Source organism: Nansenia antarctica, assembly GCF_963989245.1.
Source record: "Nansenia antarctica genome assembly, chromosome: 7".
Lineage (NCBI taxonomy): Eukaryota > Metazoa > Chordata > Actinopteri > Argentiniformes > Microstomatidae > Nansenia > Nansenia antarctica.
The window spans coordinates 62,201,806-62,225,059 of record NC_137677.1 but is presented as its reverse complement, the minus strand read 5'-3'; the positions used below and the strand labels follow the sequence as shown (position 1 = coordinate 62,225,059).

Below are 23,254 nucleotides of genomic sequence, written 5' to 3'. Positions count from 1 at the left end.
TCCCCTGTCCTCCACCAGCCTCCCCTGTCCTCCCATGTCTACCTTCACCAGCCTCCCCTGTCCTCCACCAGCCTCCCCTGTCCTCCCATGTCTACCTCCACCAGCCTCCCCTGTCCTCCACCAGCCTCCCCCGTCCTCCCATGTCTACCTCCACCAGCCTCCCCTGTCCTCCACCAGCCTCCCCTGTCCTCCACCAGCCTCCCCTGTCCTCCCATGTCTACCTCCACCAGCCTCCCCTGTCCTCCACCAGCCTCCCCTGTCCTCCCATGTCTACCTCCACCAGCCTCCCCTGTCCTCCACCAGCCTCCCCCGTCCTCCCATGTCTACCTCCACCAGCCTCCCCTGTCCTCCACCAGCCTCCCCTGTCCTCCACCAGCCTCCCCTGTCCTCCCATGTCTACCTTCACCAGCCTCCCCCTGTCCTGCACAGTATGCACACCGCGTCCCCCCTTCTCTTAACCGCCTCTGTTACCAAAATAAATAGACAATAGTGGTGGTTTGCTTTGCCATTGTGATGACTATAAACATTCCCTGTGGTAAACATTAATCCCGTTTTGGTGGATTAGTGGATAAAGTGGTGTGCCCTGAGGGACATATCAAAAAAAGGTTCAGCGAGGGTCAGTAATGTGCCTGCTAGGTCTTTTGCTCTGATGAATCAGGGCTTTTAACTCTATGCCCAGGATCAAGACTTTTGGCAGCGCAGCCTGGTCACCAAATCCCTGGTCATTAAAATAACAAATAAACTGGGCTCTGTCGACCTTTGATTTGAGGTTTATATAGTGGAGCCTAGGCCCGGTTTGCCAGACCATCATTCTTGTAGAGGACAGACTCCAGCGATCTTTGCAGGATGAGTAAGGTAAGAGTGACACTGTCTGTCGGTCTGCCTGGCGGAGCTCAAGACCGGAGTGGCTCCAGACGACCCTAACACCCAGCCCGCCGTTAGAGCTGATGCACAAGACTTCACACATAACGTACACACTTACCACACCGCAGAACTGGTTAAGCGGGTTCTAAGCAGGACTAGAGTACATGGCCACACATTAATCATAGTTACATACACTTAGATTACCTCAGAATACAGTGGCTTTGGAATAATGACGATCAAATATTGGTTAGACAGAGATAATGACATGTAATAAGCATACATTATACATAGCTAATGCTCACCAAATAATACACTAGTGAGCATGATTAGTTAAATACTATTTTGGTGCTGACAGGTATTCATTGGGCTCGCTCTGAGATTGAGTATCGTATCATAAATGTTTTAGTCGGAGACTAGAGAGCATTGAGTAGGCTTGTGAACTGTAGCAGTGATTGAGATGATCAGCTCATGGTAAGTCCAAGTGCATTGTGGGATTCAGGAGGACCGGCGTCTCCTACAGTCTCCAGTGACCTGTCTGTCTGTCTGTGCTCTCCAGATCATCTTCTACGAGGACAGGAACTTCCAGGGGCGCTCTTATGAGTGCGAGGCGGACTGCGCTGACATGCACCCCCATTTCAGCCGCTGCAACTCCATCAAGGTGGAGAGCGGCTGCTGGGTGCTGTACGAGCGGCCCAACTACGCGGGCTACCAGTATGTCCTGACCCGGGGGGAGTACCCTGAGTACCAGCGCTGGATGGGCTACAACGACTCCATCCGCTCCTGCCGTACCTTCTCCTATGTGAGCGATCCTACGTGTAGTCGTGTTGAGAAGTGTTGATCTGGATGAACAGAGCTTCTTCAGTCAGGAATCTCTCTCTTCCTTCTCTCTCTCTTCCATCCTTCAGTTAGGAATCTCTCTCTCTCTCTCTCTCTCTCTCTCTTCCATCAGCCACATCATGTAATAATATTATGAGCAATGTGATGAAGCTATAGTTTAATGGCTTTATCCTCTGTTTTTTTTGCAAGGGTGGGCTAATAACTTTGTTTCTTTACAAAAACAGAGAGGGTTTTTTAAGGTTCTGAGGTGATCTGATAGAGACACATTTTTTGGGACCTTTTGGTTGAATGACAATAAAGTATAGTAAACATGTCAGAAGGAAACACAATAAAAGGCTGTATATCCCTCTCTCTTAACCCCCTGGTGCCCCGTCATCCTGTCCCTTCCCTACAGACCAGCGAAGGGCCCTACTCCATGCGCATCTACGAGCGCCCCAACTTCCAAGGCCAGATGATGGAGTTCAGTGACGACTGCGAGTCCGTCCAGGACCGTTTCCGCAGCCGCGACATCTACTCCGCCAACGTCATGGAGGGCTACTGGATCTTCTACGAGCACCCCAACTACCGCGGACGGCAGTACTTCATGAGGCCCGGAGAATACAGGAAGTTCAGTGACTGGGGGGCCACCTGCGCCACCACCGGTTCTTTCAAGAGAATCACCGACTTCTAAAGAAACACCTTCTGCCTCTGAAGCATCTCTACGTGGCACTGGCTTGTCGATGGATGAGTATGCCTCAAAACACAAAGGACTACAAGTGTCTAACTTGCTCACGAGAATTCAAGAATTTGAAATAGACCTTGGGTCATTAAGGTGCAATGGTTTAAAGTGACTGAATAAATGAATTCTTATTGTGAATGTTTACTCCCTCCTGTTGTTTTTGATACATATTTTGGGGAATATTTAAATCTAATGATGCATATAAGTGATCTTGAGTTACCTCAGGAGATATTAAAGTATTAGGGTTATTTTGGATTACTATAACATCTGAAACGGTTATTTCTTGCAATCTAGAGCCATACTGCCTAATTGTATGTTTGAAATAAGTATTTTTTATGCATAGGTTATCTAAGCATACTTTAGCTGTTCAATGGTCATTTTAATTAATGATACATATTAGGTTCTTTAAGAACTTCTATGCCTTATGCCTTATGCATTCCACAATTATTCCATAATTTATAATATCATAACCCAATAATTAAAGCTATTTCAGTCAATATGACCAGATGTTTTTTCTAAATAATTATGATCAAACATGGGAAAAAATGTTAAAGTATTGTCATTCATTTAACATTAGAAACATGAAAAACAGGACAAATCGGAGGGGGCCGTGTCCTTGTGCCCCCTATGGGTATGGCGCCTCTGTCATATACAATATATTTAATACTGTAATGGTAAACAAATGCAGTTCCATAAACCAGCCAGTAGGACTGGGGACCAGTTTAGAACATATTTGTTTAAATTGAGTTTACATAAGAAAAAGGAAATGAAAAGCAAAACATAATGAATATATAGTACTGTTATTACGAAAACTGACCGTATAGCTAGAGAATGCAGCATGGCATTATTTCCCATGCCAGTATCAAGTCACTGTGTATTATGTTTATCTGATGACAGGACAGGACACCACACACAGATACAGTGTGGAGGTTAGAGGGCTCTAGGTGTTGCTATTGGATGCCTCACTCCTATTGGTTGAGGTCAGGTAGGGTTTGATATGACAGGACATACAGTATGTGTTAGCTCAACACCAACGCCACACAAGGCTTCATGGTAAAAACATGCTGCGATGGCAATGTTCCCAGCCAATCAGAAAAGAGGCCACAAACACATCCAGGCATTTCAGGTTTCAGTTTTTTATTATTGCACTGTAGGAATATTTAGATTTAGATTTATTTCGATTTTCATTAAAAAAAACTGTTTGCTCATCTTATCCTCAGACTCATCAATCAGCCACAGACCCAATCAAACATATAATAATAATAATAATAATAATAATAATATTAATATGTAATATTGCAGACATACACAAGCTTCTAGATGGTTGTAAAGTTTGAAATCAGGCTGTCAGTCGATAAAATAAAATAAAAAATAGTTGATTAATTAACAGATTCATCCGAAACCTTAGTTTTGACCTTGGGATTTAGGTGATGTCAGTGATTTTCTAAATATTTCTTGACAAGAAACCCTAAGTGATGGCTAAACAATGAGAGGGGGAGTAATATGGCGATTAACAAGTTAACAATTAAATGATGGCCTCCAAATCACAGATGTGAATTGCCATCCCCATAGATTAAAACAAAAGGGTGGCAGTTTTTTGAACAAGGCTTCCTTGGTACAGCACCAGTGTTTACCCTGCTACATGTCTGCTAAATAGAAATCTGATTAATTGTTTTAAAAAAAAATAGTTGTGAACTAAAGCATTTTTTGTTAATCAACTAATCAAATTTCTGTAATAATCTGTTCGATGAATCTACTAATCTGTACAGCTCTACTTTAAATGTCTCTACAGCTGTACTTTAAATGGCTATAATGTACTATATCTACTTTAAATTGCTATAACTATGCTTAAGATCAACAGTATTTGACAGGCATAATAACATTGAGTCGACCAATCAACTTATCCATGCAATCACATCAAGTGATTATGGCAAATCTGTCCTACTGTATGTGCTCAACATAGTGGACGCGATATGATTAGAAATAACTTTGCGTCGTGCACTGCAAACAGGAGCCTAGTGAACGTGATATGTCCTTTAGTAATGACGTTCATTCATTGTGTGTTCCAGTGCCCATCAATGCTGTATCTAGCTCTTGCTGGAAGCCATCACAGTGGGAATAAAAACAAGAGCTGTAAGACTCCTGTCGAGTTTCTGCTGACACGAGGCATGCAGATTTGAATAACAAAACATACAGTGGTATCTATCCCGCCAGGGAAATGTATATAAAGATGACCCCTGTTTGTTAGCCAAAACACAGCGAGCAGCTCAACAAACAGTCAACATGGGCAAGGTTGGTGCATTCGTGCCTTTTAATTTATTCCAAACTAAATCTACACAAACATTTCATATTTCATGATATGTCACCTTTTCATAGATCTATACTGTGAAGTGAAGTGAAGTGAAACTTTATTTATACAGCGCCTTTCGTACATTGATGCAACTCAAAGCACTTTACAATGACACTTTACTGTGCTGTACTTGTCTTCTCTGAACGTCTAACTGTGTCTGGTTCCTTCCTGATCCTTCAGATCATCTTCTACGAGGACAAGAACTTCGGAGGGCGTCACCATGAGTGCATGAGTGACTGCGCCGACCTGCACTCCATGTTCATCCGCTGTCAGTCCATCAGGGTGGAGAGTGGCATGTTCCAGATCTACGACAAGTCCAACTTCATGGGCCACCAGCACTTCCTGAGGAGGGGGGAGTACGCTGACTACATGCGCCAGATGGGAATGAACGAGTGTGTCAGGTCCTGCCGTATGATCCCCATGGTAACGGCCTCTCATCACTAAGCCTTTCAAAATCCTCCTACATGCATGCTCCTCTCACACACATGCACACACATGTTTACTGAATGGTCATAATGTATTAATAAGAGTACATTCATAGATGGGTTTAGAAGAGGGATCTATAATGAGAGGTGAAGGGCATGGATGGGAGTTTGTGACGTTACAATTATAAGGTTCTATCTCCATTTTGGTAGAAATTTCGTTTTTTTTACATAATCTGATCCATTAGGTGTTTATTAATGCCTGTGTGGTGTTATTTTAAAAATGTTGACATTTTTTAGTTAGTAATTCATAAAATACAAAGGTTCCATCTCACAAAACATAATGGAATGTAAAAACGTTGACGCTCAATATCTCTGAACTACCCTAAACGGAGATAGAACCTTATCATTCTAAGCTCACGAGTTGTCTGGAGAAGACCACAGACGATCATGAAAGATGACTCAATGTTCTTTCCTTCCGTCCCCTCCAGCACCGCGGCCAGTACAGGATGAAGCTGTACGAACGCAACGACATGGGAGGTCAGATGATGGACCTGGACAACGACTGCCCCAACTGCATGGACCGCTTCCACATGTCCGACTTCAACTCCTGCAACGTCCAGGACGGCCACTGGCTGATGTACGACCAGGCCAACTACAAGGGGAAGCACTACTACGTGAGGCCTGGCGAGTACAGGCGCTTCAGCGACTGGGGCGGCATGAGCCCCAGGATCGGCTCCGTCAGGCGCATCATGGACCTCTAATGAAGAAAGGATCCTCGTGAAATGTCTGCTCTATGCCTTGTTTCATACACTGAATAAAATGGTGTCAGTGCTCAAGTGTTTTCAGTTTAGTTCTTGCTCTCTGCGTCTGGTGGGAATGCTCCCCCGCGTGGTGGTGGGTGGTTCGTGGCGTGACATTCTCGCTCTGATCAGAGGACTCAATAAAGCAATAGCAGCACTGACCAAGCGTGACTCTATTACTGGCTCTCGCTGGACGTTACAAACACACAACAGCAGCATAAAAGTGACTCATAAGTACAGAACTAAGATGCAAAACAAAAAACACTCATGTAACTAAGTTCTAAGTAACTAAAGTTTCTCTTTCTTAATCAACTTGACATGCAGTGCTACTGCATTTAGATGCATAAAAGCATGTACATAAAGTATTTAGTGTGACAACATCAGTTGCATTTCAACTCAGTCAATTCAGGAAGTGAAATGAAATAGTGATTACATGATTGCAGGCATTTGTTTTCACTGATTTCTCAAATCAATGGAAAAAAATAGAAGCTTCTAAGATTAAACATTTTTTTTTTTCAATTTGAATTTAATTCCATTTGAATTGTTCATTCTATTAATTCCTGAGTTGACTGAATTGGAATTGAATTGACCCCAGCTTTGATATGGAGTAACTTTAATTTGGCCTCACAGGTGACAGAGGCCCTCCACCGCCACTAGAGGGCGCATCCACTTATGGGTAAATAGCAGTGCTGTATGACTGAGGTCAGAGGCCTAAATGTTTTACAAAAGAGCCCTAACAACTGTCTGATTACATAATAGTTAGTTGTAAGCAGTGTTTCTGTTTGAAACATTGCATAATGTTAGCATTGCAGTAATATTACCAAATTATACTCTAATTATACTCTAATAATATACTCTAATTTTACATTAGAAGAGTTTTCATAAGAACAGTGTCTTGATAAGAATATTTGTAATACTATTAATATCATTGCAGTCAAGTGCCACTTTAGGGAATATATCTATACAGTAAGGTAAAAAAAAAATAAACAACGTTTTTAATTTTGATTAAACATTTTAAAGTGACAATTTGAATACTAAGACGATATCATTTCTAATAGCAAATATAAAGTAACTCAATGTCCTCCACCTCTCTCTTTTGCATGATCACTGTTAATCATATACCCTAGACACCTGTTAATCGTGTTAACCATTTACTAACAGTGTGTTATAGTGTGATAATTGTATTCCCGGCCTAGACTAATAAAGAATTAAACATAATGCACACATTTCATCATCTTTTATTTTTGGTTGATCATCTGAGCGATCAAAAGGAGGGAGAATGTCATGACAAAATGTGTATGTGTAATACTAATGGTTAATTACTGTGTAAAAGCTCTCATTAGAATGAGCCATTTGAATGAGGTAATGTGACGAATGATTAAGCTGTATGTGTAGATACAGACCGTTCACTTAGAACTGGAGGCTAACGCAGTCTGTGCCGGCAGGATCACCCTTCTATATATATATATATATTTATTTTGCCGTGTGCCGTATATTTAGTCTGCCGTGTGAGACCAGGCTGATTAGAATTAGTAGATTTGTGACATCCCCCCAGTGTGTCTGAATTGGAGTCCTAGTATACCATCACCATCAAGGGGGTGGAAGTCGAGAGGGTGGACTCCTACAGGTACCTGGGAGTACAAATTAATAACAAACTGGACTGGACTGACAACACCGAGGCTCTTCTCAGGAAAGGGCAGAGCAGACTGTTTTTCCTGAGAAGGCTGAGGTCTTTCGGTGTCTGCAACAAGCTGCTGCAAATGTTTTATCAGTCGGTGGTTGCCAGCGTTCTGTTCTTCGCCGTGGCCTGCTGGGGTGGAAACATCTGTGCCAGGGATGCTGCGAAGCTAAACAAACTGGTGAAGAAGGCCAGCTCTGTGGTGGGGACCGGGCTGGACAGCCTAGAGGTGGTGGCAGAACAGAGGATGGGGAAAAAACTGGCGGCCATGCTGGTCAATCCCTCCCACCCAAAGTACTGCGAGCTGGCGGGGATGAGGAGCAAGTTCAGCCACAGATTTGTTCTCCCCCGCCAAAGTACAAAAAGATTTGGACAGTCCTTTGTTCCAGCTGCACTCCGACTCTACAACCAGGCCCTGCAGGGTGGGGGAGACCTGGAGCTGGAACTTTTGGAACTTTTTACTTATTGAGCCTGCACTGTTTTATGTATTTTATTGAATGTTTTCTGTTTTCTGTATTGAATGTTTTCTGCCCTAACTGAGCTGTTTGACAACAAAATTTCCCCATTGGGGACAATAAAGGTTTTCAATCAATCAAAATCAATCAATACTGTACTTGTAACCAGGGAGTAGCTGAAAAGGACTGTATAATTTAGGAAGGGGCTGGTTATCTAACTAATGGAGCTAAATAGGCAGTGTAGGAGGATACAGGCAGGGGGCGCCAGCAAACCGTTAGACTAGCAGTTACTATCGTTAGCATTAGCATGGGAACTAGCATTAGCATTAGCCTTGTAATTAGCATTAGCATTTAGCATTGGAACTAGCATTAGCATTAGCCTTGTACTTAGCATTAGCATACAAACAACTAACACACAGTAACGGTATCACATATGAACAACACATTTATTATACATGACTGATGTATACATCCCCAGATATACATTCCCTCCCCGCCGGCCACACACGCACTCAATCACTCACTGATAGTCTCTGGCCTAAACAGGCTTATAGTCCAGGGCTGTGGTGCGCGTTGAGGCCTGGTTGGATGGCATGTGCGTCGATGAAGTTAGCCGACGAAAGGGGGGGGTGACGTAGCAACGCGGAGGGAAAGGGCCGTCTTCGTGGTCCACAACGAGGTGAAGGGCCCAAGTCCGGTGGTCCGCGTCGAAGCTCCGCTGGAGTCAGTGTTCGGTCGCAGTCCGCTCGTGGAGGCGACGATTATGTCCAGCTGGCGTCTCGCTTGGTCCAACGTTGAACAGCCGGCTGCTGGCAAGGCGGTCCAACGGGAACACAACTAAACGGGCTACAGTGGTACACTCAATAATCGCTTTCCTGGCGTCCTCAGCTTCTGCACGGTGTGCGTCGTACTGAATCCGCCATCTTACATTGACTTCGCGTTACTCTCTCTCTCATTTGGTCTCTCTCGTTCTGATGCTCATCACACACTGACTCGCGGACTACTTCCGTTTCTTATATATACACCACCGAACGTAGCATCCGGGTCACGGACACACCCCGGATATACTACGTCATCAAACATATGCATAAACATTACAAGAATAATACATACACTTCACGAAACGTATATGAATAGTATAGAAAATAACAAAGTAAATAACTGGGGCAAAAGGGCTGATTTCGGGGAAACTAAAACTGGCTCTAAAACTGTGGGCCTTCACAACAGCCGCCCCATGAAACCCTCGGTTTCAGTTAACTAAGAAGGCACACTGGCTAGGCTGCTCTAGCAGCGTGAGGTAGGAGGTGATAGTGTCCTGGCTAATTTGAGGGAGCTCAATCAGGCGTGCCACAGGTCGGGTGTAAGTGCGACCACCAACGTCCACGATGGCCGTCCGCACCCTTCCATCCGGACCCGGCAGGACCTTGGTCACTCTGCCTGTCTGCCAGGCGGCGCGTGGAAGGGACTGGTCGATCACCAGTACCACGGCACCTTCGGACAAGTTGTCTCTCTCCCTCGTCCACTTCTGCCTGACTTGCAGGGTCGGCAGGTAGTGCAGTATGAACTGCTTCCAGAACTGGTCCGCGAGCACCTGGCTGTGCCTCCACCATCTTCTTCCGGTGAGCTCTGCAGGGTCGTAGACTACCTGAGGCAGTGCAGAGTCTCGCCGCCCCATCAGCAAGAAGTTAGGCGTGATGGGATCCAGATCTGCTACATCACTGGAGGTATAGCCTAGGGGCCGGGAGTTCAAGATGCCCTCAATCTCTGCTAGCACAGTCTGGAGCACCTCATCGGTAGGCACCTTCTGTCCGAGAATGGTACGTAGGACGTTCTTTACTGAGCGAATCTCCCGCTCCCAGGCTCCCCCGAAGTGTGGAGCATTTGGGGGGTTGAACTCAAACTTCACTTGCTGGGAGGCGAGTCGGTCACGGGCCTCCTCAGTCATCGCAGCGTAGCTCGCCCTCAGCTCGGCCTCACCACCGACGAAGTTGGTGCCTCTGTCCGACCGGAGGGTCTTAGGGGTCCCTCGCCTGGAGGTGAACCTCTTGAAGGACATGAGGAAGCTGTCGCTTGTGAGCTGGTGCAGAACTTCCAGGTGCATTGCTCTCGTCGTCAGGCACGTGTAGATGATGCCCCACCGCTTTTCGGAGGCTCGCCGGTTTCGGACTAGGAGTGGCCCGAAACAGTCGACCCCAGTAGAGTGGAACGGAGCCTGTCTCAGTCGCAGCCGGTCCTCGGGCAGATCGGACATCATGGGCTGCGGCGGCGTGGCTCGCCACCTCTGGCAGTCCGAGCAGGACCTTTGATATCTCCGTACCGCCTCCCGTCCATGGAGTATCCAGAATCTCCGTCGTACCTCCGCGAAGACACGCTCTCCACCCGCGTGCTGCACTTTGTCATCATGGTGCTTGATGACCAACCTGGTGACCTGATGCTTAGTGGGAAGCACGATGGGATGCTTCGTGTCCAGGTCTAGATCTTGAGCGCGGCGCAGTCTGCCACCCACGCGAATGAGAACACCGTCGAGCTCTGGAGCTAAGCCGCGGAGTCTACTGTCCGAGGGGATCGGCTTCCCTTTCTCGAGACACTCCCGCTCTCGGGAGAAGGCATCCTGTTGGGCACTCTGCAGCACCAGGAGCTCCGCCGCGGTGTAATCTTCGGCGCTGAGCGTAGTATCTAGGGGTAGACCGGCCTTGGAACAGAACATCCTCTTCTGCAGCTCTTCGAGCGTCTCACACTCCTCTCCTGGAGTAGTCGCAGGGTCTACGACCTGGGTGACTCCGCAGAACAACGTCTTACGCAGCTCTTTGTCCTCTCTGTCTTCTGCTAACGCCGGCGTGGCTGGCCACTCTGCCTCCCGCTCCTGTAGGAAGTCTGGTCCCGTGTGATACAGATGGGGCTCAGCCAGATCCTGTAGAGTTGCCCCTCTCGTGATGACGTCAGCAGGGTTCCTCTTGGTGTCTACATAACGCCAGCAGTTCACCTCAGTCAACTCCAGAATCTCTGCGACTCGGGTGCCCACGAACACCTTGTACCGACATGAGCTGGACTTCAACCACTGGAGGACGGTAGTGGAGTCTGACCACATGGTGACGCTCTTCAGAGGTAGCTGGAGCTCGTCGAGCAGGAACCTTCCCAGTTGCGCGCCGTTCAGGGCAGCACACAGCTCCAGTCTAGGGATGGACTGTTGCTTTTTCGGCGCCACTCGGGAACGTGCCAGGACAAACGAGACGTGGACTTCACCTCCAAGCTCTGCCGCTCTGACGTATGCCACGGACCCGTACGCCATCTCCGAGGCGTCGCAGAATACATGTAGCGTGATGACACTCCTCTCTAGGTCCGTGGAGGGAGGGAAGTAGCTCCGCTGCAGCTTGATGTGCTGGAGAGTGGGAAGTTCCTGCTCCCAGGCCTTCCACTTCTCTTCTAGGTGACGAGGCAGAGGATCGTCCCATCCTCGTTCGTGGGCCCACAGCTCCCGGACAAGCACCTTGGCCATCGTCGTGAAGGGAGCGATATATCCCAGTGGGTCGTACTGGCTCGCTAGAGTGCTGTATATCGTTCTCATCGTGACGCGTTGAGGCTTGGCAGGCTTATTGCGATAGCGTAGAGTGTCGGTCTGGAACTGCCAGATAAGTCCGAGCGTCATCTCCTGAGCATCATCTGGTGAGTGAGAGACCCAAGCCTCGCTGCTGGTCGAGGTGGCCTCCTTCGGGAGGTCTCTGATGACTTGCGGGTCGTTGCTGGCCCACTGGCAGATCTCAAATCCACCCTCCTGGAGATGAGCACGCAGGTCCTGGACTAGCTGACGGGCTTCCGTGGCTGTCTTCGAACTGTGGAGGCAGTTGTCCACGTAAAAGCTCTTATGGACGGCGTCAAACACTCCAGGAGGTGCCGTCTCCTGCGCGGCGTGAGTCTGTAGCGCATAGGTAGCGCAGCAGGGGCTGCAGGTTGTCCCGAAGGGTAGCACCTCCCACTGGTAGATAGAGGGGTCGGGGTCGCTCGGGTCCTCTCTCCAGAGAAACCTCATGAGTGGCTTGTCTTCCTCCAACATCCTGACCTGGTGAAACATTCGCTTAATGTCACCACTGACTGCGATCGGCTGCTGACGGAAGCGCACCAGAACTCCCAAGAGGGCTGGGGTCAAGGTCGGACCAGGGAGAAGATAGTGGTTGAGGTTGAGCTTCCCCACCTGGTAGCTACAGTTGAAGACCACTCGGTTCTTCCCGTTGTGGTGAACATTGTGGTGCGGGAGGTACCAAGACTCGGCACTCTGGTTCGCCTCGGCTGGCTCAAGCTTCTTCACTAGACCGGACTCCGTCAGTTTCTTCATCTCCGTTCGGTAAGAAGCAGCAAGGACCTCGTCCTTCCTCATACGCTTCTCAGTGCTGGTCAGACACTGTAGGACGGTTCGAGGGGATACTCGAAACTCTGGCATGAGTTCTCTGCGGAGTAGTGGTGTGACGTATCTCTTAACGCCCTGGACTTCGATACGCACTGTCTTTGCTTTAAGGAGGTCTAGGGCGTAGACGTCCTCCTTTGACCGTACGTAGAGCTTCTCATTCTTGTAGGGCGCGACGTCTAGCGTCCACAGCTTCTGGACGTTGTCTAGCAGCGCCGCATTCATGGAGTCCACACTGGTGTGAAGGCAGTTGATGGTCTGCACTTCTTCGGTGCGGACATGGAGGGATGACGTAGCTCTCCCGTCTCTATCTCTCCACTCGGTAGCGCCTTGGAGGGCCCACCCAAGCGCAGTCTTAACAGCCATCGGGCAGCCTCGTGGTCCTCTCAGCGGAGGACGGAGCGACACGATCAGTGCAGCGTTGTCCGAGCCGATGAGAAGGGTTGGCTCCGCTCCTTCTATCGGATGTAGTTCTACTCGCCGTAGGTGGGGATATCTTGCGCGTAACCTCTCCAGGGGGTAGTCGTAGCGGGAGAGCGCTAGCTGGTCGGCGGTGAAGACATTCTGAAGCCGATGTCTATCCGACGGCCTCCCCGCCGGGGAGATAGAGAAGTTGATTCTCGCCCCGGTGACCTCTTTAAGGTCGCGACGTATCGTGCGCAGAGTCAGCTTCTCCTCAGTCCCGTGGAGCCCCAACCGGCGCACTGCCTCCTGGAGGAGGATGGTCCGTTCCGACCCGTCGTCTAGAACGGCGTACGTGTCGTACACAGCGTTGTTGTGGTGGAGTCGGACCTTCACCACCTTCAGTAGGACCTTGGAGCCGCTGCTCTGGGTTGGGTCTAGGTAGTAGACAGGGGTTTCCTCTTCCGGTGCGCGACCGGACCTAGGGCTTCTGGTGCCCTCCGTGGACCTGGCGAGGGAGACCTCGTGTAGAATGTTGAGGTGGACCTCCTCACAGCGATTGCACTTTCTCCTCAAGGTGCAGTTCTTAGCCAGATGGTCGCGCCCACAGTTCCAGCACCTCTGGTTCTCCTCGAGCCACCTCTGCTTGTCCTCGGTACTCAGGTTGTTGAAGTCACTGCACTCATTGAACCAGTGCTCGCTGGTGCAGTACGGACATGGCGGTGGACCTCTCCGTCCCTTTTGAGGGGGTTGAGAGGAATCCTTTCCCTCAGGTCGGGCTTTCCTCTCTCTCCGAGGCTCCTCCTCCGTGTGCAGCACTCCTACTGGGCGTCCTCTGTTCGAGCTCGGCCGGTCCCAGCGGTCTCCCTTCTCCCTCTCCTTCTTCGGCTCAGCGTAACCCATGGCGTCTACGTTGGTGTCATGCACTTCCTCCAGTAGGAACTCCGCGAAGGCAGCCATGCTCAGACCCAACTTCCCGGGGTTACGAACGCGCTGCTGTCGCCGGAACCTCTCCTGCCGGAAGCGTGGGATCTTGCGGAGCAGCCGCTCTACGTTGGAGGTGCTGTTGATCTCGCTGGCGCCAGCTGGGCCCTGCGTCTTCAGCATTCCAACCAAGGTGTGCACGCGGAGCGCGAAGTCATCCAGCGCCCGGTCATCCTTGATGGGGGCCTGCTGTTCGAGGGCTTGCAGTTCAGCAAGGGCGTGGTTCCAGGGACGACCGTAGCGGGCATCCAAGTCAGCGAGCGCTCTGGTGTAAGGTGTCGGTGCGGAGGCATGGGCCAGTACCATGTTGTGGGCTCTGGGGTTCCTCACATGCTGAAGGAGAATCGCATATTTGTAGGACTCTGAGCAGGAGTCGTCCAAGAGCGTGTCTAGGCAGATGCGTAGCTCCACATACTGGCTCCTGTCCTCGTCCTTGAAGAAGGGGAACTTGGGTCCCTCCACCTGGGGGAACATCCTGTAGTGGATCATCGGGGCTGGAGTGACGGTCTGGGTGTCCGGCCTGCATGCATTTTGGTGCACTGGAGGACCTAGGGGTGTGCTACGCTCTTGGGGGATGGCTCCCCTCCCGGGCAGCGACGCTGGCTCCCTCTGGGCCGCGTAGCGGTCGGGTCCCTGGTCCTCTTCCTTCCAGGTGGTCAGCTGGGCCTGTAGTTGGACAGTCATGGCGGGGGTCATGGAGCCATCGGCGGGGGGTTCAGGAGATGGCACTCGAGAGGGCCGTGCGGATGATGCTCTGGAGCTACGGGCCGACGGAGTTCTGCTGATGCACACGTCGCGCATGGTCTGCATCATTTCCTCCATCTTCTCTGCGTGCAGTTGCTCTCTCGCCATCTGCCTCTCCGCCGCGCGTTCCGCCCCCTCCATCTGGAGGCGCTCGCGCTCGTACTGGATGCGTTCCCTCTCTAACGCCTCCTGGCGCTGTCTCTCCGCCGCACGTTCCGCTCCATTCATCTGCCTCTCCGTCTGGAGGCGGTCGCGCTCCATCTGGAAGCGTTCACGTTCTAGCGCCTCCTGGCGCTGTCTCTCCGCCGCGCGTTCCGCTCCGTTCATCTGGAGGCGTTCGCGTTCTAGCGCCTCCTGGCGCTGGAGGCGTTCACGCTCGAACTGGAGTCGTTCCCGCTCTAACGCCGTCTCGGCCTGTTGGCGCTCCCGCTCTAACGCCATCTCGGCCTGTTGGCGCATACATTCGGACAGCGCGGCACTACTCCCTCTGGAGTGCAGGCTATCCGCCCCAGAGGCAGAACTGCCCACGGAAGCCCTGGACCGGTAGGAAGCCACTGAGCGGCAGGAGCTAGGTCTCGAGCGCGCCGTACTGGGAGGCAGATCGTTAAGGCTGAGGCCCTCCCTCTTCCGCCCGCAGGCGCTGTCGGACCGGGCCTCTCCTTCCTGTTCTTCCGTTTCCACGGCAAAACCCTGCGGTTCTGCCATCTCATCCTCAGGCTGGTGCTCTTTGAGGGCTGTCTCAGTGCTAGCCACCCGCGCGCCGGCGGACACCTCGGCCTCTCCGACCACTGTATCCCGTGGAGTGCGCTCCTCGCTACCACTCAGTGAGCTTTCGAGCTCAAGCTCATACTCCTGTAACCTCGGAGGCAACCGCGGGACTCTCTGTGGTCGTGGCTCTGGCTCAGGGGGCGGAGAAGGGGGGGTAACTGTCTGGTCTGGTTGGCTGCGCTCAGCCATGCTATCACTACACTACCTATCCGGCTCGAAGGACCAATTGTAACCAGGGAGTAGCTGAAAAGGACTGTATAATTTAGGAAGGGGCTGGTTATCTAACTAATGGAGCTAAATAGGCAGTGTAGGAGGATACAGGCAGGGGGCGCCAGCAAACCGTTAGACTAGCAGTTACTATCGTTAGCATTAGCATGGGAACTAGCATTAGCATTAGCCTTGTAATTAGCATTAGCATTTAGCATTGGAACTAGCATTAGCATTAGCCTTGTACTTAGCATTAGCATACAAACAACTAACACACGGTAACGGTATCACATATGAACAACACATTTATTATACATGACTGATGTATACATCCCCAGATATACATTCCCTCCCCGCCGGCCACACACGCACTCAATCACTCACTGATAGTCTCTGGCCTAAACAGGCTTATAGTCCAGGGCTGTGGTGCGCGTTGAGGCCTGGTTGGATGGCATGTGCGTCGATGAAGTTAGCCGACGAAAGGGGGGGGTGACGTAGCAACGCGGAGGGAAAGGGCCGTCTTCGTGGTCCACAACGAGGTGAAGGGCCCAAGTCCGGTGGTCCGCGTCGAAGCTCCGCTGGAGTCAGTGTTCGGTCGCAGTCCGCTCGTGGAGGCGACGATTATGTCCAGCTGGCGTCTCGCTTGGTCCAACGTTGAACAGCCGGCTGCTGGCAAGGCGGTCCAACGGGAACACAACTAAACGGGCTACAGTGGTACACTCAATAATCGCTTTCCTGGCGTCCTCAGCTTCTGCACGGTGTGCGTCGTACTGAATCCGCCATCTTACATTGACTTCGCGTTACTCTCTCTCTCATTTGGTCTCTCTCGTTCTGATGCTCATCACACACTGACTCGCGGACTACTTCCGTTTCTTATATATACACCACCGAACGTAGCATCCGGGTCACGGACACACCCCGGATATACTACGTCATCAAACATATGCATAAACATTACAAGAATAATACATACACTTCACGAAACGTATATGAATAGTATAGAAAATAACAAAGTAAATAACTGGGGCAAAAGGGCTGATTTCGGGGAAACTAAAACTGGCTCTAAAACTGTGGGCCTTCACAACAGTACTTCCAAATGGTTTAGCATGGGGGGTCAGCTTCAGTACTAGATTTGGGCCGAGGTCCAATAGTGTCCTACTACCTACAAAAGGTTTTGTACATTATAATAATTTTGTTCATATAATAATGTTGTACACATAATAATTTTGTTCCTATGTATAATAGTTCCTGCAATTTCCTGTAAATGTCTATCAATTAGTAATCCACAGTATGATTATGTATTTGTGTATGTTGTAAAAAACAAAAAAACAAAAAACAGTATGATTATGTATTTGTGTATGTTGTTTTTAAAATAATAAAATTAAAATAAAAAACTCATGCAGTACTACATAACGTCACCTGGGGTCGCTTGACACAACGGCAGGCGGGGAACATAGGACCCTTTTTCGGAAGCGGGGAACATAGAACCCTTTTTTTTTTTTTGCTAAGAAATCGGGGAACATAGGACCCGGGGAACATAGGGATGACCCCCATCACAGTGTGGTTCGGCAACCTGACTGCCCAGGACTGAAGACGCTTCCAGAGGACAGTGAAGACTGCAGTCAAAATAATCAAAGACAGAACTGCCACAACTCAATAACATCTACAGCACCGACTGTATAAAGAAAGCTCATTATTAAAGACACCAGCCACCCTGCCTATGCACTATTCACCCTCCTCCCATCCCAAAAACGCTACAGAAGTATCAACTTACTTCCCCCAGGCAATCAGGTTGCTGAACAGCTGAACCATGCGCACTGCACTTGGCACTTTACACCCTGCACCTAGACCTTTACACCCTGCACTAAGACCTTTACACACTAAGACCTTTACACACTAAGACCTTTACACCCTGCACTAAGACCTTTACACCCTGCACTAAGCACCTTGTACTGTATTGTTGTTGTGTTTGTATTGTGGACTGTTTGTTGTGTGTGATACTAGAGAGCGACGAGGCTGAAGAATGGCATTGTATTAATACATATCACAATAAACTTGAACTAGATGGATAGTTTATTAGCCACACGACCAGAGCCGGTGGAATTTGTTCTCAGTACAGCATATTAATCACTGCAGCACACAAATGACAAAAACAAGGAAGTGCACTAGACAACATCAGAGAAAATAAATAAATAAAACAACAGACAATCGTGGTATGCATGTCGGTCATGACAGTGAGGAGAGGGCTAGAGGGAGGCGTTCAGAGTCCTGATGGCTATGGGGGGAAAGCTGTTGGTGAAGCGTTTAGTCTTAGTGGACAATGACTTGTAGCGCCTCCGTGAGTACATTAGTAAGTAAGTAAAGCTTTATTTATACAGCACCTTTCACACAAGAAATGCAGCTCAAAGTGCTTTACAACAGGGATAAAAACATTAAGTGAATATAAAAACATTTACAAGCATAAAATTAATATGAAAGCAGGGGAACTAGATAAAACAGTAAAAAGAAGTAAAGATAAAATGCAATAAAAGAAGAGAAACAAATGTAAGAAATAAATAGATAAAACATTTAATAACAGTCACACAAGTGAGGTTCTATCCCCTAAACCGAAATGTAGGTTCCACTGCCTTAATAAAATGCTGAAGGACTTTGTACCACTGAGTCCCAATATTTAAGACTTCACTTGCCTTGAAAACATTTAAGACTTGGCTTTCTTAAAATATTTTAAGACTTGATATTAAACCTCACAGGTTGGTGAGAAAATATAACATTTATCCTTTTTGTCTTCAACTATATTAAAAATGTAAACATACAACACCAGAGCCCCGTTTGCCAGGTAAATCACAGGTGCTGCTACTAGTGAGCTTAATGTCACCTGCAACTTTATTAGGCATATATCAAAAACATCCAATTACATACATTTTTCAACAACATTACAACAACTCGGAATCGCGCCATATAGCCAAACCGGTCACGCTGGATGATGTTGCAGGCAGCATAACGTTCGCCACGGCGTCTCCAGGCTCTTTCACGTCTGTCACACGTGCTCAGCGTGAACCTGCTCTCTTCTGTGAAGCGAACGGGGCAGGAATGACAAACCTGCAAATCCTGGTGTTCTCTGGCAAATGCCAATTGAGCTGCACGACTGTCCTAGGGTCCTTACTGTTCTCCCTCTATGCCAAGTGTTTTGGCTCGGTAATCAACTCACATGGGTTCTACCACAGCTAGGCAGGTGGCACTCAACTCTTCCTGTCTTCCCCCCCCCCCGACCTACATGTGGCAACACGTGTCTCTGCGTTTCTTGCTGACATCTCTGCATGCATGTCAGACCACCACCCCAAGATCAACCTTAACAACACTGAGCTACTCTTCCTCCCTGGGAAAGCCTGCCCTCTCCAAAAACCTCTCCATCACAGTTGAGAACTCTACTGTAACCTCCTCCCAGAGAGCCAAGAACCTTGGAGGGATCCTGGACAACTGCCTATCGTGTGCGGAGAACATCGCAGCGACAGCACGCACCTGCAGATTCTTCCTCTACAACATCAGAAGGATACTTCCATCCCTCACCAGAGAAGCTGTGTAGCTAAAGAGCTCCTCAGAGCTGAACACAATACCCCTCTAAAAAACAATATACCCTATTTTCCAGACTACAAGTCGCACTTCTTTTCATAGTTTGGGTGGTCCTGCGACTTAGTCAGGTGCGACTTATATATCAAAATATATATAATTTCATACTGACTGACATAAACCAAGGAGTAAACATTACCGTCTACAGCCGCGAGAGGGCGCTCTGGGCTTGTGACAACTATATGCTGCTCCTGTAGCACTTAAGAAATTATCTGAAACATTAACGGGAGCTTGGTGAACTTGCTTACCGGTAACTTGCTTGTAGGACTCGCTGGCTTGTTATGTTAATTTAACCTATTCAGCCTCCCAGGTATGTTCTTTATGCTATTGTGTAGCTGAATAACTGTTAATGTGTTACTTTAACATACCAGACACCTATTCAGCCTGTTGTTCTGTGTTCTATTGTGTAGTTGAATAACTTGCCTTTCCAGATTAAATGTCTGTTCTTGGTCTTGGATTTTGTGAAATACATTTCTAAATAAATGCGACTTATAGTCCAGTGCGACTTGTATATGTTTTTTCCCACTTCGTGACACATTTTTTGACTGATGCGACTTATACTCCGGAGCGACTTAGTCCAGAAAATACGGTAATATATTTACAAGTACCAGATTAAAAGCCTAATAGTGCTGTTAACAACTTGAGAATGCCAGGTGACAGGATACGTGCAGGGGAAAAGAAAGAAGGAAAAGAGATGGCAACGACTGAGGAGGCCAAGTTTGACACAGGTGCGGAGCTAGCTAACATCAAGACCATGCTACAGGGGATCGCGACAGATATAGGTGGAATGAAAAGAAGCAGCTCGGAGGTAGAATTACTGCTCAAGTCGTGAGTCCAAACTTCAGCCCGTTCACTCGACTCCTTCACCTCTGCTGGCCGACTGGCCCCACCACCTCTACGCCAATGCGGCAGTCACGTCTCTTCACCGCTCCCCGCTGATGGAATGAGCTTCACACAGCTGTCAGAACTGCAGTCACTCCCAATCTTCTGTCAGAGAATAAACACTCATCTCTTCAGGCTACACCTTAACTGCTCCTCCTGACACATCTACTACCCCCCAGCACTGTGTGATAAGATGATGCTTTGTCCCCAATGAATGAATCAATCGAAATCACCAAGGTCAGCTCAGGTTGGACAGTTTGAAGATATTTATTCGTCTGATCAGAGATTCACATCGTCCATGCGTTACAACGTGAATGAGCCTTCCCTCCCATGCGCACAGTCTTATGGCCCAAATAACTGCTGAGTTAGCCATCAGCTGCTTAGTTGTCAATCATGATTCTGCTGTCAACTCACTAACATGAGATCACCTTTTCTCCTTCGTTACCCCTTAACGGGCTGTTCTCCCTGGCAACTTTAGTCATATGATTCCTGCCTTTCCCTAAATATATTGACCTCTTGACCCACTCTCCCTTGCTGGCTACTTGACCTACTTTCCTCTTGACCCAGATATGGGACAGCCTAGCCAGCAGTTTCACACCAGATAGCTGACTAGTGAGTTCATGCTTAATGTCTACAATTTATCTATGCACACTTGAAAACACATCATAACACTGTGTCTCCAGAGACACCTGCATCCCCCCCCCCCATACTGTTTCTCCTGAGACATCTACTACCCCCTTGTACTGGTTCATCAATGTCTATAAATCTTCCTTCTTCTAGCACAACGACTGCCAATGGCCCCTGGCCTATGCATAGACTACTTTTCCTGCTACGACTGTTAGACAGATGATTCACTTACTTAGCCAAATGTTTGACTAAGTTGCTTTGGAATAAGGCGTCTGCTATATGCCAAAAATGTAAATGCAGTGCCGGCCTGTGAGTATGGTGGATATCCCTGTGGGGGATCAAATATACATTGTAAAGGTTTAATTGTGTTAATTTTGTATATATTGAACTTAACTTTGAGGCACAGGAACTGGGGGAGGGGTCCATCTGAGTAAATCAGCATAAGTAATCATTCTACACCTGAGACAATGGAGACCAGTTCATTCTATACCTGAGACAATGGAGACCAGTTCATTCTACACGAGACAATGGAGACCAGTTCATAAGTAATCATTCTACACCTGAGACAAGGGAGGCCAGTTCATGAGTAATCATTCTACACCTGAGACCAGTTCATAATCATTCTACACCTGGGACAATGGATACCAGTTCATTGGCCCCTGGCCTATGCATAGATTACTTTTCCTGCTACGACTGTTGGATAGATGATTCACTTACTTAGTCAAATGTATGATTGTAAGTTGCTTTGGAATGAGGTGTCTGCTAAATGCCAAAAATATAAATGCAGTGCTGGGCTGTGAGTATGGTGGATATCCCTGTGGGGGATTAAATATACATTGTAAAGGTGTAATTGTGTATATTGAAATTACCTTTGAGGCACAAGAACTGGAAGGAGGGGTCTGTCTGAGCAAATCAGAATAGGTAATCATTCTACACCTGAGACAATGAAGACCAGTTCATAAGAAATCATTCTACACCTGAGACAATGGAGATCAGTTCACAAGAAATCATTCTACACCTGAGACAATGGAGAAAAGGTCAGTCATCATTCTACACCTGAGACAATGGAGACCAGGTCAGTAATCATTCTACACCTGAGACAATGGGAACCAGTTCATAAGTAATCATTCTACACCTGAGACAATGAAAAGTATGAAAAGTAGACATCTTAGGAGACACAGTAGAGGGGAAAGCAGGTGTCTCAGTAGACACAGTGCTGGGGGTAGTAGATGTCTCAGGAGGAGCAGTTAAGATGTAACCTGAAGAGATGGGTCTTTAGTCTCAGACGGAAGATTGGGAGTGACTCTGCAGTTCTGAAAGCCGTGAGAAGCTCATTCCACCAGCAGGGAGCGAGTGTAGTGAAGAGATGTGACCGGGCAGCGTGACTGCCGTGTTGGCATAGAGGTGGTGGGACCAGTCCCCCAGCAGAGGTGGAGGAGTGGAGTAAACAGGCTTAAGTTTGGGGGGGTAACTTCAGCCCATTCACCCCGCTCTCCACCTCTGCTGGCCAACTGGCCCCACCACCTCTACGCCAAAGCGGCAGTCACGCTGCTCAGTCACATTTCTTCACTATACTCACTCCCCCTGGTGGAATGAACTTTCCATGGCTGTCAGAACTGCAGAGTCACACCCCATCATCTGTCAGATAGTGAAGACTCATCTCTTCAGGATACATCTTAACTGCTCCTCCTGAGACATCTACTACCCCCCAGCACTGCGTCTCCTGAGACACCTGCATCCCCCCCCCCCATACTGTTTCTCCTGAGACATCTACTACCCACTTGTACTATTTCACCAATGTCTATAAATATTCGTTCTTCTAGCATGACAACTGCCAATGGACCCTGGCCTATGCATAGATTACTTTTCCTGCTATGACTGGTGGATAGATGATTCACTAACTTAGTCAAATGTATGATTGTAATTTGCTTTGGAATAAGGCGTCTGCTATATGCCAAAAATGTAAAAGCAGTGCTGGCCTGTGAGTATGGTGGATATCCCTGTGGGGGATCAAATATACATTGTTAAGGTTTAATTGTGTTAATATTGTATATATTGAACTTACCTTTGAGGCACAATAACTAGAAGGAGGGGTCTGTCTGAGCAAATCAGCATTAGTAATCATTCTACACCTGAGACAATGGAGACCAGTTCATAAGAAATAATTCTACACCTGAGACAATGGAGACCAGTTCATTCTAGACCTGAGACAATGGAGACCAGTTCATTCTACACCAGAGACAATGGAGACCAGTTTATAAGTAATCATTCTACACCTGAGACAAGAAATCATTCTACACCTGAGACAATGAAGACCAGTTTATAAGTAATCATTCTACACCTGAGACAATGGAGACCAGTTCATTCTACACCTGAGACAATGGAGACCAGTTTATAAGTAATCATTCTACACCTGAGACAAGTAATCATTCTACACCTGAGACAATGGAGACCAGTTCATTCTACACCTGAGACAATGGAAAGTAG

General features: G+C 48.2%; 1 protein-coding gene across 1 annotated transcript in view; it reads left to right on the top strand.

The window, feature by feature from the left end:
- Positions 1 to 846: 846 nt before the first annotated feature.
- LOC308162875 (uncharacterized protein) overlaps positions 847 to 23,254 on the top strand; it is a gene marked incomplete at both ends in the record, with an annotated part of 36,283 nt that continues 13,875 nt past the window's right edge. The window contains 5 exons of the mRNA XM_080537016.1: positions 847 to 855; positions 1,421 to 1,677; positions 2,101 to 2,342; positions 4,489 to 4,502; positions 4,950 to 5,192. Of these exons, the coding sequence (XP_080393142.1) occupies positions 847 to 855; positions 1,421 to 1,677; positions 2,101 to 2,342; positions 4,489 to 4,502; positions 4,950 to 5,192 (765 nt within the window). The remainder of the gene's footprint in view (positions 856 to 1,420; positions 1,678 to 2,100; positions 2,343 to 4,488; positions 4,503 to 4,949; positions 5,193 to 23,254) is intronic.